Source organism: Phlebotomus papatasi, chromosome 1, assembly GCF_024763615.1.
Source record: "Phlebotomus papatasi isolate M1 chromosome 1, Ppap_2.1, whole genome shotgun sequence".
NCBI classification, from domain to species: domain Eukaryota; kingdom Metazoa; phylum Arthropoda; class Insecta; order Diptera; family Psychodidae; genus Phlebotomus; species Phlebotomus papatasi.
This window is the reverse complement of record NC_077222.1, coordinates 3,152,936-3,172,967: the sequence shown is the minus strand read 5'-3', so window position 1 is coordinate 3,172,967 and position 20,032 is coordinate 3,152,936. Positions and strand designations below refer to the sequence as shown.

General features: G+C 32.8%; 1 protein-coding gene across 2 annotated transcripts in view; it reads right to left on the bottom strand.

Moving 5' to 3' along the window:
* The window catches only part of LOC129799931 (ETS-like protein pointed), a 100,686-nt gene that overhangs the window by 55,768 nt on the left and 24,886 nt on the right, over window positions 1-20,032 (bottom strand). The window contains exon 1 of one of the 2 annotated variants that reach the window (XM_055844231.1): window positions 6,737-8,943. The exons of the other annotated variant lie outside the window; for it this stretch is intronic. Within the exon in view, the coding sequence (XP_055700206.1) occupies window positions 6,737-6,893 (157 nt within the window). The 5' untranslated portion in view covers window positions 6,894-8,943. Of the gene's footprint in view, window positions 1-6,736; window positions 8,944-20,032 lie in introns of those variants that run through there. 2 annotated transcript variants of the gene reach the window in all.

Sequence of the window (20,032 nt, the reverse complement as noted above, 5' to 3'; positions counted from 1 at the left end):
AATATTATTAAATGGAGGAACGTGGATATATTATTCCAGACAACATGAAATATCGTCCACTTTGAGTGAAATATCGGACACTTCAACTAAGTTCATTAAAATCATAGAATTAAAATGCATATTTTTTTTAAAAGGCTCTACAAAAATATTATTCCTTTTCTTAAAAAATCCTAGTAAGGCACAGTTTGCAGCTCTATAATACAGTTCCCAAAAAAAAAGTTTCAGCTAAAATGTAAATTAGATCTTGAGATATTAACTGTTTTATAGAGAATTGTGAAAATATTGGTACAATTTTGTTCGGCACTGTATTTCCCTTCTATTTTCAAAACAAACTTATTTTTTGAGCAAACTCAAATTTTTGTTTACAATCTTATTTGGAAGAAGTGAAGCAGGCATAACTTTTCTTTCTAGTGTTTAAAATATATCGTTAAATATTCATTAAAGATTGCCTTAATTCGTGTTGACAGTGGTAACAATTTTAGATCAAAAGTGGAACTTTCTAGGTGAATAACGTTTTCCATGTAAAGAAAACAGATTTTCTTAACGTTTTATCAGTGAGATTATGTTTCTATTATCGTCCATTTCTTTTGTTTCACAATATTTTACAAACTTTCAATTTTAGCAATTTATAGGCTATATAAAGCCTAAAGAAATAAAAAGAGCGTGACCTTAAAATTTTCTGGAAAAGCATAGCAAGACTTTCGGAAAGGCAAAAACTTGCTGTACGATACTATAGACAAGGTGGACGATATTACATGTTCTTCGGAAAAAAGGTGTCCGACATGTTGCCTAAAGCAACATCTTTATTTTTATTTATTTTTAAATGTCATAATTATCATGATTAAAAATAGAACATTCAGACTTACAAGCAACCTGTCCTGAATTATTAACCTAGTTCTTGTCATTTGCTTTTGTCTTTAAAAACATTTGAAGTATTCAAAGTTTCTGCAAAATGTTTACAACTTTTCGAACTTACTGAAAAGTGATAATTATGTGCAATTTAGAAACAATTGATTAGCAAGTTAAAAGTTCGATTGCATCTTATGAAGATTTTTTCAGAGCATTGAAAAATACTACACAGTAAAAAATTTTTGGCTACTTTACCATGATTTTCATTGTAAATTTTACATTAAACATGTAATCGTGTGTACTAATATACATTTGTGTAATTTGTACACATTTTGTCTGAAAACTGTGTAATTTGCACACCTTTTTGTTTGAATACTGTGTAATTTTACAAGAAATATGTAAGAAAATATACAAAACTGTGTAATAATTCCCAGTTGATTACACGGTTTACAATTACATAAAATTTAAATTACACATTTCCAGATTACACGTTTTGTTGAAATATATAATTTGTGTAACTTTACAAGAATAATCGTGGTAAAAAAGCAAAGCAATGATTAGCCTTGTAAATTTTTTTTTAATGTGCACCGAAGGGATTATACGGGCTTCAGACCTACACAGTAAAAAAATGGTTAGAAGGATAATCGTTGGTTTGCTTTTCTACCACGATTAAACTTGTAAAGTTACTCAAATATGTATTTCAGCAAAACGTGTAATCTGAAAATATGTGATTTAAATTTTATGTATAATGGTAAACTGTGTAATCAAATGTGAATGATTACACAATTGTGTACATTTTCAACACGGTTTACAATTACATAAAATTTAAATTACACATTTCCAGATTACACGTTTTGTTGAAATATATAATTTGTGTAACTTTACAAGAATAATCGTGGTAAAAAAGCAAAGCAATGATTAGCCTTGTAAATTTTTTTTTACTGTGTACCGAAGGGATTATACGGGCTTCAGACCTACACAGTAAAAAATGGTTAGAAGGATAATCGTTGGTTTGCTTTTCTACCACGATTAATCTTGTAAAGTTACTCAAATATGTATTTCAGCAAAACGTGTAATCTGAAAATATGTGATTTAAATTTTATGTAATGGTAAACTGTGTAACCAACCGCGAATGGTTACACAATTGTGTAATTTTTTTTACATATTTCGTGTAAGATTACACAGGTTTTAAACAAAATGTATACAAATTACACACGATTACATGTTCATGTAAAATTTACAACGAATATCATGGTAAAGTATCTGAAATTTTTTTTACTGTGTAGCCTTAGTTAAATGGTTTAACTTCTGTAACTGGTTATTGGTCAAGATATTTGATAAAATTTTGATTTAGGATTACATGTTGAGAGCGAGTGATCCATAAGATTTTCATAAACCAAAAAAAAAATTTGCTATTTAGGATTTTGAGACCTTCGAGAACTGGGCTAAACCTCTTTGAAGACCATTTTACTTAGAGAAATTATTGACTTTCCCTCTCTAAGGTTCAAAACTAGTAATGCCTTCTCCGCTGTAATAGTGCAATCTATGCTTAATATGAGACCACAATCTCTGACTTGACCCTAAGAAAAAGAAGACACGGCCACCGAAGAACTCAAGATGATGATGATTTAAATTGCCGACGGCGAGAATTATTTGATTAAACGATTCCCACAATATATTTTATTTCTCTACCAAAAGAAAAAAATCTATTTATGCAATCAGAGACAGTTTTAAAATATTATTCACTTCTCTTTGTCTTACTTTGAGGATGGCTTCGAAGGAATTATTATAATATTCCAGGAGCTATGGCAAAAACAAAATCACCAACATTGAAATTAACTTCTCAAGAAAAAGAAACCTAAAATTTCCTCATCGTCCAAAGCCCCCAAAAAATCATGGGCTTTTTGTGTGGAAGTCTCTTTGGGGCGGCAGAAAAAAAAGTGTCTTCTCCTCCTTCAACATTGTACTGTAATTTTCTGTGTCTTTTTGGACGTCTCTCGAGAAATTTTTGTATAGCCACCATCATCGCTTAAAGTTAATTTTAATATACACAACAGCATTAATATGTAACTTTCCTCCTAATATCCAAATCGAAAATTCACCAAGCGTGACAGTTGTGTTGAGAGAGGCAGAAAAACAGGGAGAATATATAAAAAAAATACCATTTTAATAGCACCACACAGACATTGTTTCAAAACTGTGGGAATCAATCGCAATGGCCAAAAGAGGAGGAGGACGCAACAATTTCAAGAATTGACTATATCTACCTTGTTTTCTTATATAGCATACCTTCATTCACTCCCCAAATGTGCCATTGTACAAGGAAAACACATTTTTTCTTGCCCCACAATCGATGAATGGTAAAATGAGTCTTCGAAAATCGTTTAGTGGGGTGTTAACCCTCAATTGTTTCTTAGAAAAACGTTAATAAAGAAAATAGGTTGGTTGATTCTTTGGTTGGTTTGTCTTTTCAGAACATTCAAAGTTCATCTATTTGTCGCTGTTGGCGCAAAAGTCACATATAAAGCACAACTCCAAATCTGCATAAAGCTTAAGCTTAATGCTGGTAACTTAAGGTTAATACGGTTTGTCTCAACTTTCGAATGTTCTTCGATAAAAGATCAACAAAATCAGCAATTTATAAATTAATTCCTGTCTATAAGATCTATTACATAGTTGACCATATTATTTATATTAGTTAATAAATACCGCAAGGAATGTATATGGGGCACTGTGTCAACGTGTGATGCATAAGCTTCATTTTGAGAGGAATATAAATTTCAAAATTTTTCAACAATATTCCAACCTTTAAATCTTCAATTACCCGAAAAGGATAACAGAATGAATATTTTATTGACTTTATCACCTATTTTGAAATACAATTGACCCTTATCGTGATATAAGTTAGCTGCACAAACAAATTGAGAAACTAAATTACTTTATGATATGGTTCAGTTCCACTTAAACATAAAGAGAAAAATCCCAATTTCAAAGGTGCCCCACTTCCCCCTACTCTACTTTACTAGAAAAAATCAACGAATTAATCTCCTTTGGATCAAATTAATAATCATTTAGCATAGAATAACCTAATTCAAACCTATTCCAAATGTGTCTTTTTAAAATTAAACTTATTAAATGAATGGATTTTCGATTTATCTGGAGCGCAAAGAATTAAGTAATAAGAACGTGATAAATATTGTACTAAGGAAAAAACGTCATATTATTTACATTTTATTAAATACTTTATAAATAAATTTCAAGATTCTGTCAAAAATGTCAATAAGGGTTCCCTGTCGAAGAGGTGTTCCTTCGACCCTAAATAAAAAAAACATTTACTGTGTTTATAGAGGAAAAATTCGGTGTTGCTATTAGTGAAAAATTCCTATTTGGAGAAGGTTCTGATTAAGCTCTTCTACCCTAAGCTACTTTTTATCGGCGAAATTAAAATAATAAAATTATAATAAGAATTTTCTTTAGGCTAACCTTTAGATATACGAAAGATATCGTTAGTAGTAAATTGCCGAAAACGCGTTATTATAGAGCGAGTCAATTGAACTACAACTAAATTTAGATCGCTATAACTTTGAAACCGTTCGAGACAGCTTGCTCAAATTTTGCATAAAGTTAGTTCATTTTATTGGTTACAAGCCCACAAAAGCATTTATGAATTTTTCTATCCGTAATGGCACACAAACATGATATTGCGATTGCTCTATATTGGACAGGAAAAGTTCCAATGGTTATATTTAGGTCCCTTCAAAGCCTGAATGGGATTAAATCTTTTGAGTTTTAAAATATAACTTAATACAGAGAATCTGTCCGCATTATAAAACTCTATGGTGGATGTCGAAAAAAATTGCATCATTGTCAACCATCGTTCTTAAGGTGAAGAAGCGAATTTAACGAAATCCGCGTCATAGATGTAGACAAACGGTCCCTGAGACGCACATATCGCAAATAACCATGAGACAAATATCTGGAAAGGACATTTTATATGAAGCCTTAAAAATTCAAAATAGCATAAGATTTTATGGATGTTCAAGAAAACATTATGATCGATTGGGTGAATGAGTTGCTCCGCTTGGCCGTTAGAGACCAATTGCCGAAAATCAACTTCTCTGATGGGAAAAATTATCCAATTGAGCAATCCGTAAGTAAAATGATTGTGTATACCTAAGGGAAAGGTCGTACTATAATTTCAACATTTGAACGTTCACCGGAAGTCAAGGACCATCATTTTTTTGTATGGACTTCCGCGATGTCAAATCATTGCTTTCCTTTGGTATTTTTAGACTATGGGGCCAAAAAGAATATCAAGTGTATCAGGAAAATGTCCTGGAAGAAGCTCTGAAGCCGTGAGTACACAAAAAAAATCGGCTAGATATAGTGAAGATTCCAATAAGCCTCGGAACCATTACAGAAATCGCGCATCAAGATTGGCTAAAAAACAACGTTTATTGATTTCGAGCGCAGGTTGCCCCCACGATCAGCGAATGCAAATTCTCTCGACTTCTCCAAAAGGGGCATTTTGTTGGTCAATTTTATGACTAAAAAACACCAGAGTGTCAATCCTCTGAAAGCAGCCTTTCGTCTTCAATTTGCTCACATTGAACACCTCTTCGACGGAGAACCCCTATTAAAACCTTTCCCAAAATATTGTAAATTTATATAATATTATTAATTAGAATTTCAAATTTAGGCAAACCGATTGAAAAACAGGCCATCCAATCAAAAGTGGTTTAACCTTTGGAAATTCGATATCGAAATGTTTTTCGAACATTGTCTAAGGACGAAATATTCACCGTGACTCTCCAAAACATATTCGAAAATGAAAAAAAAACTATCAGTTTTTGAAATAGACCAAAAGAAACATGATTTCGAAGGGCAAGGAGGGGGTCGGGGAGGAAAAAAACTGTCCTAGATAATATTGAATTATGAGGGGAGTCGTCGAAGACCGAAAACTGATATCTCTTAACATTTGGCCACTAGTCATGTCACAAGCTTTCGAACAAATCAAAAAGATTTTTGAAAAATATTTGAGAAATATAAATAAAAATGTAAATAATTATGACGTTTTTCTGTAATCTACTTTTCCCTATAAAGTTTCATGTTTAAATTTTATGTACAAATTTTATGTTTTACTGCTCATTTGTAAACTGCCTTATTAAATCTATTTGGTTTATTTTAAATATTTGACAAATACCGTAGATTCGGGTGACTTTGACCCCTCCTATTCGTAAGCTTTTCTTTATTTCTAATCTTTAAGAACGGTTCTCACCAATTAGACATGGTAGATCGGATCGGTGAAGATCACAATTAAATTCTAAAAGTAACGGTCTTCAGACTAGAGGTTTAGCCCAGTTCCTGAAGGTCTCAAAATCCTAAAAATCGAGCTATTTTATTGCTTTTTTGAGAACCCAATAGATCACTTATTTTTAATATAATTCAATCCTAAGTTAAATTTATCTAAAAAATCGTAATTGATAAGAAATTCAAACGTTAAGCCATATGGCTAAGCTTTAGATCTGAACTGAAGTCCATATCATGGTAAGTCAAAAGGCATTAGAATTTATAAGTTTTATAAAACAATGAATTAATTTTGAGAAAATTTATCAGATATATCCACAAGTTTAATAAAAATATGTGCTATGTCTCACATGCACAAATACTTGAAATTCTAATGCAGCATAAGCTCTATGCTTAATTAAAGTATTTGAAGAAGTAGTTGAGGGTTAATATCTCAAGATAAATATTGTTGTTTTTCTGTGTTTACCTTTTTATCATTTGGCCACAAAATACAATGATATCTCTTTTCTCAAGAGCTTTTTTCCACATTCTTTATCTCTATGACTAAACTCATAACATTTTTTTTGGGTAAGATACAAACCTCTAGGCTTTTGTAGAGATTTCATAATGGTATGCGTTTTGAGACCCATTCCAGATATTTTATTACTTTGATAGCTGCTGAAAAAATTATTGCTGCTTCCGCGGATTGAAGTCTTTATTCTATTGTCACTGAACCATTCAACCCACTCATTTGTCATTTTTGTGCTTCAACTAGCAACTCTGAGTACAAATTCATTTCTCTATCATCAAATTTTCCAGTTTTTCCCTATTTTTTTTTATTTTTTGCCACAATTGTGAAAGAAACAGCGGGAAATTGGATCTGTACGCATGAAACCAGATGGAATTTTCTTCTTGTTCTGCTGGTTTTTCTTTTAACACCAGAAAAATTGCGCAAATGAAAAAAAATTCTCGCAAATCAATATTTTAAACACTTGTCAGCTATTTTACTAATAATCTTTTTTTTTTCTCACACTTTATATTCACTTCACACTCTCTTTAGCATGTCTCATTTGCTTTTTGGGAGATTATATTTACTTCAGTACCATTATTTCACCAAGAAAACTCTTGACATGTTTAATTATTTGTTTATTTTCATCATTTTGATAATCTCAGTGATGAAAATTGTATCAACACTTTTTTTTTATTTATTTATTTATTTTTTTTTTAAATTGTATATATACACAAGAAAATGATGATGTCAAGAAAATTTTCACTAGTGCATTTTCTCACTAATATATTTATCTTTATTTTTATCCGCACAGTGACACATTTGAATATTATTTTGTTCTATGTATATTGAGATTGAGAGTTGTGTCTTGATAAAATCTTACTCCTTCACCCACTTCTTTTTCCAATATATATATATATATGCGCTTATGAGATGATTACTTCTTTTTCAGAGGAGAACTTCTCAAGAAGCTTCTTTTACAGTTGTACGAAATACGCATTTGTCCTATATTTTATTACTCTCACTTCCACTTTTTTGAGATGCCTATATACACTACAAAGTGATCAGTGGGTTGAAAATGGAGCAAAAATGGGACATAATTTAATTTATCCTCCCACAGATACACTTGTGCACATCACAGAATTAAGCACACATCCAGATGAGATGAAGAAGGTACCCCGCCAAACGAAGATGTCGATGAATATTTCGAGAATATATGCTGGCGTGTTTCACTCAATATGAATTTAGAATGGCATAATTATCCAGAGAGTCTTAAGAGGAAGGAAATGACGAATAGATCCATCAATGGAGCTCTTTATCAGAATCTACACTTTTTTTTATCACCGTGTTTCTACCCTCTTCTCTGTGTTTTTTTTTTGCACACACAATTTCATCGAAGCTTAGAAAGCAATTTTCTTCAATCAAATAGAAGAAAAAAACTTGAGAAGGTGTACGAGAGATACTGCAAAAACCGCCGTAATCAATGAATGAAATTTTTTTTTGCTCTTCACGCTACACCGTAAATTTTTGTCACACAATATTTCACCATATTCGCAATTTTTATTCTTCACCTCTCATCCTTATAGTTAGTACGCAAGTAAAGTCCACACAGCTCATTCTATGTGGCAAAATAACATTTTGAGATCATCCCACCAGGAAAAGTCTCTTTTTTCTTCACCCAACACAAAACTCTCCGTCAAAAAAAAAATCAAGAGTTTTCTTTCCAATCCGCATACGAAATATCTTTGAAAAATTCTTTTTCGGCTTTCGAAAGAGAAAACTTTGTACAATTAAGAAAAAGAAAAAAACAGTCACTAGAACATCGCTCAAAAGTAATATCGAAACGCATGCGTGAAATAATAGCGAGTTTTGTACGGAACACTTGGGCTGAAACTGAAACACTACTTAGGAACACAAGGCATGAATGAAAACAGAATGAAAATGTGTAAAGCGGAAACGAATCATGTATATGTATGCAATCACTTCTCATCACTCTCATTCAATATATACCCATACATATACACCCTCCAATATCTTCCATCTCGCTCACCTACGTTCATAAATGGAAATAGATTCTGAAATGGAGAAGAGAGCCTAAACGGAAGGGGGTCTAGGAACGCAAAAAAAGTCCACCTATATGTATTTTTCACTCTCTGTGTACATATTTTTGAAAGAACCCATTCCAATACACTAACACATTTCTCACACTAAACTCCCATTATACCCCATTTGAATTCTTATATGAATTGCGTTAGTACCCAGGCAATTCTCTAAGTCACTTTTTTTCGCCCATTTTACTTTAAACTCTGTCCCATTCTTTTTATAATTCTTCCTTGCAAGAGGAAATCCAGGGTGGCATCTAAGGTACTCTTAAATTCTCGATAGCATATTAGGTAAGAACTATCTTTAGAGGTTAAGCCATCTACCGGAGACCAATAGTAACATAAACATTACAATACCGTACCACAAAAATCCTATAATGACCGGTGGTGGAAACACATTGACATAGCGTCTTATACGGGCTTCAGACCTAAGGCTTAGCCATATGACTTATCTTCTCTAACTTTTCAATTAAGATTTTTTGGAAAGTTATCACTTAAGAAAGGACAATAGGGGCAAGCGATCAATTAAATTTTGAAAAACCAATAAACTTGGTTTGCTATTTTGAATTTCGAGATAATCGGGAACTGGACTAAACCTGAGGTTTGAAGCCAACATTATTGTAAATACACAAAATCGTATAGAGACATAAACATCTACTAAGATCATTAATCAAAGAAGAATTTTAATGAGAAACTATAAGTTTGAATCAGGACAGTCAACAACGAAATCTACGGAGGCCACTACGGACCAGGATCCCGAAGAGGAATTGCAACTTCAAAGCTATGGATCCCTTCGCCATCTGCAACCAATACAGTCGACAACAAAATCTACGGAGACCACTACGGACAAGGATCCGATGAGGAACTACATCTTCGAGGTTAAGGATTCCTTTATCTACCTTAAGTCAACTATCAAGCTTACATCAAAAGCTACGGAGCAAACAAAGATTTCGAGAAGGAATTACAAATTCAATGGATTTTTTTTTGTTTGCCTTGGTACTACAACCAATAGTCAACAACAGAGTCTACGGAGCTCATTATGCATCATGATTCCAATAAGGAATTACAACTTCGAGGTTGTGGTTTCCTGTCTACCTTAAGTCAACTTATATCAAAATATACAGACAGTATTAATCAAACAAATCTAAGAAGGAATCACAACTTCAAATCTATGGATTTCTCCGTCTACTATAGTACAACCAATAAGTCGACAACAGAACCTACGGAGACCACTATGGACGAGGATTCCGATGAGGAACTACAATTTCGAGATTATGCATTCCTTTATCTACCTTAAGTCAACTATCAAGGTTACATCAAAAGCTACGGATATGGAGAGCATTAAGAAAACAAGGAATTCGAGTTGGAATTACAAATTGAATGGACTCCTTCGTCTGCGTTGATACAACCAATAGTCGACATCGACAACAAATTCTACGGAGCTCATTATGCATAATGATTTCGCGATGATCCGTGGTTGTGGTTTCCTGTCTACATTAAGCCAACTTAAGTCAAAATATATAGACAGTATTAATCAAACAAAGAATCAAAGGAATCACATCTTGAAATCTATAGATTCCTCCGTCTACCTTAATGCAAACAATAGTCGACAGCAAAATCTACAGAGATTATTAATCACACAAGGATTCAGATGAGAAACTGCAAGTTAGACGTTGTGGAAACCTACGTCTGCGTTGAGTCAACCACCGCAACCCACAACAACATCTAAATAGAAGGCTGCTCAGCATATATCTTGAAATCTCTTTTGTGTCCATTAAGGGTTCTCATCTAGAAACTCTAGCATAAGGACCACAACTATGAATGTATGAGATTATCACAGGTTGCAGACTAAAGGTTTAAGCTTATTCCCGAAGATCCCAAACTATATCATATTAAGTATTCTAACATTTCCTCTCAGTTAGCCGCGTATGAGATTAGAGCCGCTACACTGAGAAAAATTTGGATAGTATTTTCTATAAATCGTGTCTTTAAATTCTACTACCTCAAAAGATAGAAAATACCATCCTCCATAGAAACTTTCCTTTAGAATCTACTATCTTGACATTTTAAAATTTACTACCCTATAGATAGTAAATTTTAATAGCCAGATAGTAAAATCTACTATCTGGCTACTAGAATTTACCTTGACTTCTCCAAGATTCTAATATACGGATAGTAAATTTACTATCCGGATAATATATTTTAGAATTTAACTGCAAGACTGTAAAATTTAACGGGAGGATAGTAATTACCATCCAAAGCTGTAAAATTTACCATCCTGCTGTTAAATTTCATCTTGGACTATCTTAGGTGACGATGCAACGGTTCCCAATATGCTTTGTATACATTATATGAACTTGGGGCACAGTTAGAAGATGCTCGACCGTCATGACAAAGGTTCCGTGTTCAAATCTTGGCGCAGTCCATGTTGGAAAATGATTTCCACATGTCAAAATAGCTTGAAATCAACCAGGAATCAGAATATCAACCAGGAAGGGCCCCAAGCCCTCAAACAATGGCCAAAAATTAATTAAAATATGAAAAAATAATTTTTTCCGACATTTTTCATTCTAATATCCGGTTAGTAAAATTCACTATCCTGCCAGTAAAATTTACTATCCGGCTAGTAAAATCTACCATCCGGGGATATTAGAATCATTCGGCTGTTAGAATTACCATCCATCTATGAGAATTTACTATCCACAGGATAGTAAATCAAAGGCGAGCACGTGTATTCTACAATTTTTGACAGTCCGATCTAATATCACGTTTGCTGGGTAACTTTTTTTACTATCCGGCTATTAAAATTTTGTATGGAGGATGGTAAATTTTACCTTTCTAGTTTTCTCGGTGTACACAAGAACCCTTTCAATTATAACCATTAGCTGTACGAACACTTCCGAAGGGATATAATGCAGTCAAGCAAGTAGATTAGATTCGATTCCGATCCACATTCAATTAGACCACACGAGGTATTTATCACCTAATCTGACTGACTGAGTGTAATCCTTCCGTATTGGCGCTTAACTCTGAAATATCCAGGCGATTCAACCTAATACTATGTTTAGAATCCAATGCATTAGGAGTCGAGAATTTTAATAAATTGAATTTCAAATAGTTTCTTTACGTTAATAATAACCATAAAACGATTTCATATTTTTTAGAAGAACTAACCTTTCTCGTAAGGAGGATTTCTAAATATGTTTATTGAAAAACCACGAAATAGGCTGCAATCCTCTTACATTATGCATTATTACTTTTTCCTGTACACGTATGGGATTGATTATCACATTCTTTATTAATTTAAATGCAATGGAATTCACTGGATGGAATCTGAATGCCTGAATTATTCGAAAAATTTGAGATAACCTAAAGGAGATTCTATCCTAGGATTGCAACATAGTGCTCTGTCAATTACATCGGTTAAAAAACGTTCTAAGAAACTTTTAACAAGATTTTTTTTGGAATATTTTGTTCAATCAATATTTTATGTTGACATACAGAACTGCTTAACTCAGTGCAACGTGAACTTTTAAGTCAATGGATTTTCACCGTTAGTATTATTGTGAAGATAAAGTGATTAGATATCACAAAAATACAGCTGTCATGGAAGATTAATCTAAGAAATCATTATCACAAATACCATTGCATAAAATGCTAAAGTCAAGTTTCTTCTTTTTTTTTGTCATTACCCCCAAGACAATTTATTTGAATTATCTACAAATTCCCCTTAAATTCTTAAGAATTCGCCTCAAAGTCTGAAATGATTATCTATAAATATTCTCTCCTGATAAGGGAAACACAATTGCAAAAAATAAAATCTGTGATGGATTATTTTGAAAAGAGCGAGAAGTCCGAGAGACGCTCAATCACCTTATAAAATGGCATTACATGTACTTCAACAAGCCATTTCCGGTGTCTCCTACAATTCTCTCTCTCCCCGCATTTATTCCCCATAAACATTTTTTTTATTCCATTATTTTTCCCTTCGTCTTTTTCCACTCTCTCTCACTCTCTCATTTTTCTGAGGCCCATCGCGATATTCAAAAAAAAATCTACAACACAGCATAAAAGAGCAAGAGAGAAGCCAATGAAGCAATATGATCCCACCTCACTTCCCCTTACCCATCAATATCAATGGTACAATGTTGTATAAGCTTCCATCTCACTCTCATCACGTTAACCTCTCTCACGTAGTAACTTTTATTTGGCTTGTTTGTGAATTTGTGCAGTTCATTCATAAAATGGAATTGAGAGGAAGAGAAGAGACTCGTAGTGGAAATTACACACCAATCACACACTCATTCAAAAATACATTTTCATTTCTCTCTCTCTCCCTCTCTTCACATTCTCTCACCTTCTCTTTCACTCTTTCACCTCATCACCTCACTTTCTCACTCTTTTATGCACTACGCGGGCGACAGTCTTTCTTACTACAAGTTTTTTTATGCCTTCAACATCTCTTCCTTCGAATGTATTGAGAGGAAGTCCCATACAATCCCTTAGGTGCGAGCAAGAGGGCCCAATTCCCGTGGAAAAGAGATAGACAATCAATCACAATCTAACCCAGCTGACCACGAGATTACTCCAAGTTGATCATAAAATGATTCAGGTATATCGTTATTCTTCTTTTAGAAAGAAGTGTATTTTGTACAGGCTTAGTACCATTCTTATTCTAGTTTACTTAGACTGTTTGCTGTTTGATCGAAGAAGAAGCGCAAAAAATAATTTTTTCTTAATATAGTCTTGTAGAATTCCTTATGTAAGGCGCTATAGAGCAAAAAATCTCTTTATTTACTTATAACGCTCTTGGTTCCATCACTGAGATTACTATAAGTGGCGCACTTTTAAGTATCTTAAGGGCTACTATAGGAATTTCAACAGAAAATTCGAACTTTAGGTCTTTTAAAAGTGCACTAAAAGACTTGTTTAATACTTGGTTCTATAAGGCAGCTATTTTAATTCTTGGGTGATCAAAGAAGAAATTTGTGAAGACAACAAGTGTTGAACCGTTTTTACCTTAGAGGTTTGTCATCAAAGCCAAGACGGCGGTGGCCGCTATTTCCTAAATATGATTTTTTTTGTAAAACCTGTATCTGTCAAGTATGCCTTCAAAAAAAGTTTTTAAAAATAATTTGCAAAATAAAGCCCGATCATGTAAGCTAGCTTATACGGTAGGGCGTTTCAACTAGGAAAAAATTTTTTTGGCACTATTCTCACGGTGCTGTATTTGATGAGACAAGAAAGTTTTTCTTCTACGACCATATGATCAGACGTTGTTTAGAGGTGGCTGCACGACCCTCTCTGTAGAACAAATTTCTGATTTTATCGGATTTTACACTACAGAGAGGGTCGTTCAGCCACCTTTCGGTTTCAAACGGTTTCTGCCATTTATTTAGTGTGACCGGTTACGGTAAGACGGCGACAGACCCAATCATATGGTTCTGAATTTAGAAAATATGTATAAATAGATAAAATAAATGTATTTGAGATCAAAGAAACACCTGCTCTGCAGCGAACATTCTTGTTAGCAGTTTCTTTGTGAGTAATGAGACGTTATCTTCATTAATCTACCTTTTCTAATAAGAATAGGGGAATTTGTCATAATTTTGGACAGGGTGCTTATAATCATGAATGTTCTAAGTTTGAAGTGCGATATTTTCAATACTAGTTGATTTTTTTGTTACTCTCTTTTCTGAAGGGTCGTTTAGAAACTTGGCAAACTGTTTATCGTTTTTGTATTTACTAAAATTAGTCTTAATACGTTTAAAAATGAATTGATAAGTAGAGGTGAATTTGACTCAAATTTTGGACAACTTGGTTGTATATTTGGATAGTTAATCCACCTCAATAGGATACCCATTGTTCTTCATTTCAAGAACCTATCTCAATAAGTCTTCTTCCTGTTTATATAAGGGAACCGTAGAAGGTTACAAATAGCCAGAAAACTTACCATATCATTCATTTAAGTGAAGTGACTTTGGTACTCCAAGTACGCGCGGATTCGCGCATTCCCTGGCCTTTCTGGGAGACTTTTAAAGCTTTTCTCACTACATCTCTCTACGAAGTTCTGTCATATTTTTCGAAAGCCATTACTCACACTGAAGTTTCAACAAAGCAAATTTAACCTCAAATCATAATCAAAATTTAACGAATTTAGTGTTACAATCTGTCAAAAAGAACAAATATTTAGATAGAATTCATTATTCATCAAATACTGGAATAAAAATCCATAATTTGAATCAATTTATTTTTAGTGTCCAATTTTACCCTCAAAGTGTCCAAATTTAGAAACTGTCCAAAATTACGAGTTCTTCCCCTAGATATTTAAATTTTATATTTAGGTACAGAAAGAGAGCCAGTAGGTCATGATACGAGTTTTTAAAGTGCCAATAGGTATTCCTTCGACCCTATCTCGTACAGCACACCATTTTCCCTTAATCTTAGACACTTTTGTCTCTTCCAAACTAAGAAACCTAAATGCTTTTAAAGTATGCAAACTGTGACCGGTCAAAATATTGTTTAATTGTCAAAATATTGGTCTAAACAACTAAGTATAAACCGTTTGTCACTGATCAGTCGGGAATTGTAGAAATAAATCTATATATGAAATGGATTCTATAAAAGTATTTGTGTGCCTTTTTTACAATTTCTTCTCCTATCCTTAGTTTTTTTTCTTCTTATTCTCTTCTATCCTCCCCGTGATTCAAAATACTGCTGGTGGCTCTTTTTTCATCTTCTTCCTCTTTTTTGCCTCCTTTACTTGTCATTACACGCACTTGCAACTCCACAATGTGCCTGTATAAGTTACCACATAAAGAAATTGAGGAGAGGAAAATAGGTAGCAAAAAAAAGATCCACCACTCATTTTATACACAAGGTATATTTTATAATAAAGTGTGTATAGAAAGATTTTTTTTTGCACAAACACATTTATCCACCTCTCTTTATTATTCACTTCATTCTTCAACCTTATCTCTCTGCCCGCTTCTTCATCCTATCCATCGTAGAATCGTCATTCAACAATAAAAAAAAAACAACGCAAAAAACTGATATTCTATCATTTAATCGTATCAATGTGAGAGTGTCTAATAATTTTGTGTACTTGCTACTATCTTTTACATATACTTCGCTTAATTGGCATAGACATATGCATATATGTATGTATACCTCAAGAGCAGGGTGCTTCGTAAATAAACCTCATGAGTTGAAAGATTGAATGACTGACTCTTCAATTTTTTTTTCTGTCCTTTTGACACACACACATTATAATAAATTCTTTGCCATTTCCGGTGATAACTTTTTGACTTTCTTTTTCTTTACTAAAAAAAAGTCATACTATGAAGATAAAATTGGAATCCCTGTATTAGTATTCTTAAAATTTTAGAGAAAATCACCATCAAGATCAGATGATGATTAAAATCGTCAGAGGCACATTATTTTACGAATAAGAGACACGATTTAGTTTAACAGGTAGGGGAAAGCACGCTACCTTCGGACGATTTATGCTTCGCACAAATCATTTTTTTTTCAATGTGTTATGAATGAATTTTGCTCATTATAAATTATATTTTAAAAACTAATCCAATGCCTCAAATTTTCAAAAAAGAATAATGGGTGAAATCTATAAGTAACATAGAGAAAAAATTGAATTGTCCGAAGGTAGCGCGCTTTCCCCTAGATTCCCAAGTAGCAAAATCTTACTATGGTGTACAAAGTCGGTTATGAATTCGTTACTTAACTTAATAGTATTATGTTATTTATACCAGAAATAACTTCGTTAGAACCGTCAAAAATTGACCAAAAATATTACGTTATTTGCATGGATTTGCATAATTTTCGCGAGGTAAGTTATACGTCAGCAAAACGTAAGTTCTGGCAATTTCAATATTTTTGCCATCGTAATTATTATTGTTTATGTGCGAATTTGATGCTGAATTCAAATAAATATCCTTCATTAAGATGAAAATAAAAAAAAAAATGATATCGCTCTTTGGAAATTACAAGGTACCAACTCACTTTTTGGTGATTTTGGGATTTATTTGCACTTAGAAAGAGAATTTAATAAATTTTCAGATGATTTTGTTATTAGAAAAATTTTTCACAATTTTACTTTTTATGATTGCTCGCGCAATTTTGTTTGAAGTAAAATGAGTTGGCCCCTGGTAATTTCCAAGGAGCGATATGCTTGTTGCATAAAAAGACACTGTATAGCGCGGGACAGTAGGGGTGACCAAGGAAGAATTAGCATGGGGTAGAATTACACAGTATGATGTTATAGTTTGCTTAAACAGAATATTGAGGAAGCCATTATAGATAGGTAGATAGATAGATTTATTGTCATCAATGCTGTGCGATACATAGTACTTTAATAATCAAAATTGCAAATATATTCGATGTAAACATTTCTCCCCTATTAATTGATTTATTTATGTTTTATTTATTCAATTTTGTGTTTTATTTTATCCCATTTGTAGATTGTTTTTAAATAATGATTGTCTTTATTGCTTTTTTTATAATTCGTATTTGTCGACCTTAAATAATTGCCATTTTTAAAATTATTTCTATCACATTTTGTTATTTTTTTTCTTCGTTCTTGGTTAAGGTCTGTCCTACATTCGGGATATTCAATACTGAAATTTTCAGTTGCACCTGCTGATCAACTGATCTTTCTTTTCACTTTAAAGTCAAACCCATTAGGTAGTAAACTTCCTATTCGATTTGAACGGTACTTAACGAACTACATTGGCTCCGTTCAGTAATAACTTTACGAAGAGATAAAGCCGCTCCAAAGCCAAGCCAAACCTATTCGAAAATCTACCGGAAGCCTAAAGTGCAAGTTCATGTGCTCTCCGCTTTAGCGCTGATTGTTCTGCCATTTCGAATTTGGTATTCTTGACACTTCAATCGTTAACAATGTCAACAACAGTGTGTAAACGTTTGCTGGGAAAAGTGAATTTTTGTGTAGTTTTGTAAAAATTCAGGATGGCAGAACGTTTAATTTGCAATTTAGTTAAAATAAATGTCCTTTTTATGCACTTTCTCGACTTTGTGTAACTCGTCGGTTTTTTAAGTTCGAACTTCCAACGGGTTTTTTTTTCGAATCGGTGAAGGAAAAAGCTCAACCGGAGAGCTCTCAAATTGGGAATGTTATTATTGAACGAGTGGATTGTGTCCATCCTTTTCTATTTAATTTCTATTAATCAAATTTGTTAACCAATTTACTAAAATACGAGACAGGGGCAATTTGACGCATGCGTGAAACTGCCCCACCTTTCTCAACTGATTATTAAGTCGCAGACTTAATAATATCTTGCCTATAGCAATCTTAAAAATAAAATACATTTTTTTTTGTAGAATTTCTCAGCAAAAATGATAAGAAATAACCATAAAATGCAAATTTTAAAAATGTCTAGAAAATTTTATGGTTCTACAATACATTGACCTCTGTTATTTCATTGCAAGGAAAGACAGAAAAAAAACATCAAAGTACTTTTCTTATCACGTAAAATCTGGAACTCCAAATTACCAAAAATACTTCCAGGTATTAGCGTTTAAATATGTTTCAGAGAAAGATATTTGGAGTGGTAGAGTGTACAAATTTAAAATAACTGGAAAACCCTTTAGGTTCTTTCTCATCGCCTTTTTTTTCAATGAAATCGATTTGTATCTTTCTCTCACTTTACTCCAACCATCTATATATAGAATCACTCGTTCATTCATACCACCAATTTGCCGTTATTCCCCTCTTTCATCCGCGATTATATTAAAAACTATATACACACTTCACAACATCCTTCTGGAACTGGATATTAAAATGTCAAGAGAAGTATAATAAGTAAGAAAGAAGTTATAAGATGCTGAAGAAATGTTGGAATAAAAAGATGAGAAATCCGCTCAAGAGTAATAAAAGTAATAATAAAAAGTTCCAGTTTGTATGTGAGAGATTGAAAAGAGATGGAAAAAAAAATAAAATCAATTTCCGATTTTAGATACATACTATAAGCATTTCTCACACGATTCATTGAGAAAAATTCCAAAGCAAAACCGCAAAAGATGTCTCTTTCTCTTAATCTCTTCGTTATATTTCAACATTTGATTGAGTTGTTAACAATTTCTTAGATGATATTCCCAATACCATTTGGCTTTATTTTCACCTAATGCTTGTCTGTCAACTAAATAAGTATCATTTTGATTATTCTTTTCCGCTCTTCAGACAACTATATACAATATTTGGAGATAATTTTTTTTGTATATGCATCAAGTGTCTGATTTTTATTAAATAAACTACAAGATGTCTCAGGTAAATTTTAATTGCTCTTCCTCTATGTCAATTTCTCATCCAATTCACTTCCATCTCCAGCCACTATTTCATTCACAAACACGACTTGTTTGATTTTTTTTGCTCATGTCGCGGAGGAAATGCTTCTTGGTCTGTCCATTTGCAATTTAATATCATCCGTTTTTTGCTCCCTCATCTCCACTATGCCTTTCATCTTTTCACCCAGAATCCTCAGTCTTTTCCTAAGTGAAAGAGGAACTGAGAAAGATCACAAAGGTTGCGGGGAAAAAAACTGACCAATGGATCGATTTCACCGTGCGAACTACAATCAACGGATATAAAACTTTATATTTTACATTATTAACTTCTCTAGGTTTTACGATTAATATTATACGTATTGCTCCTTTAAAATCACATGTGCGTAGGGTAAAGTGGGATAAGTTGGACAGTGGTACAAGTTGGACAATGGTACAATTTGGACAGGGCTTTTTGTCTTGATAAATTTATTACTTCATTTTTATTTGTATATTTTTAATGCTTTAATTTTATAATTTGGTTCCTTGTGTTTTAAAACAAATTTTGTACTGTATTTATCAAGAAAAAAGCCATGTCCAACTTGTACGGGCGAATTGTCCAACTTGTAAAACTAATTTCAAATTATACACTTTACCCTAGATAATTTTCCATCAATTTTGAGATAGGGGATAGTGTGGTTATTTTGTCTACAAAATTTCCATCCGGAACTTTTTTTTAAACTTAAAAGTATTGAGGAATAGATATACCCATTGTTTTGGTACCCGAATCGAAATTGAATTTGCTGTAATACTCACACAAAGAAGTAGCATGTAAAAGAACATTTTTGAGAATGAGGAGAATGTACGTTTTGATTTTATGACATTTTCCTCGAGAGAAAATTTCAAATGGCCAAAGAACTTTTCTTTGATACTGCTTATGATAAATTTAAATTTGCTTGAATTTTTCGACTAAAAGCCTCACTGAGTGAGA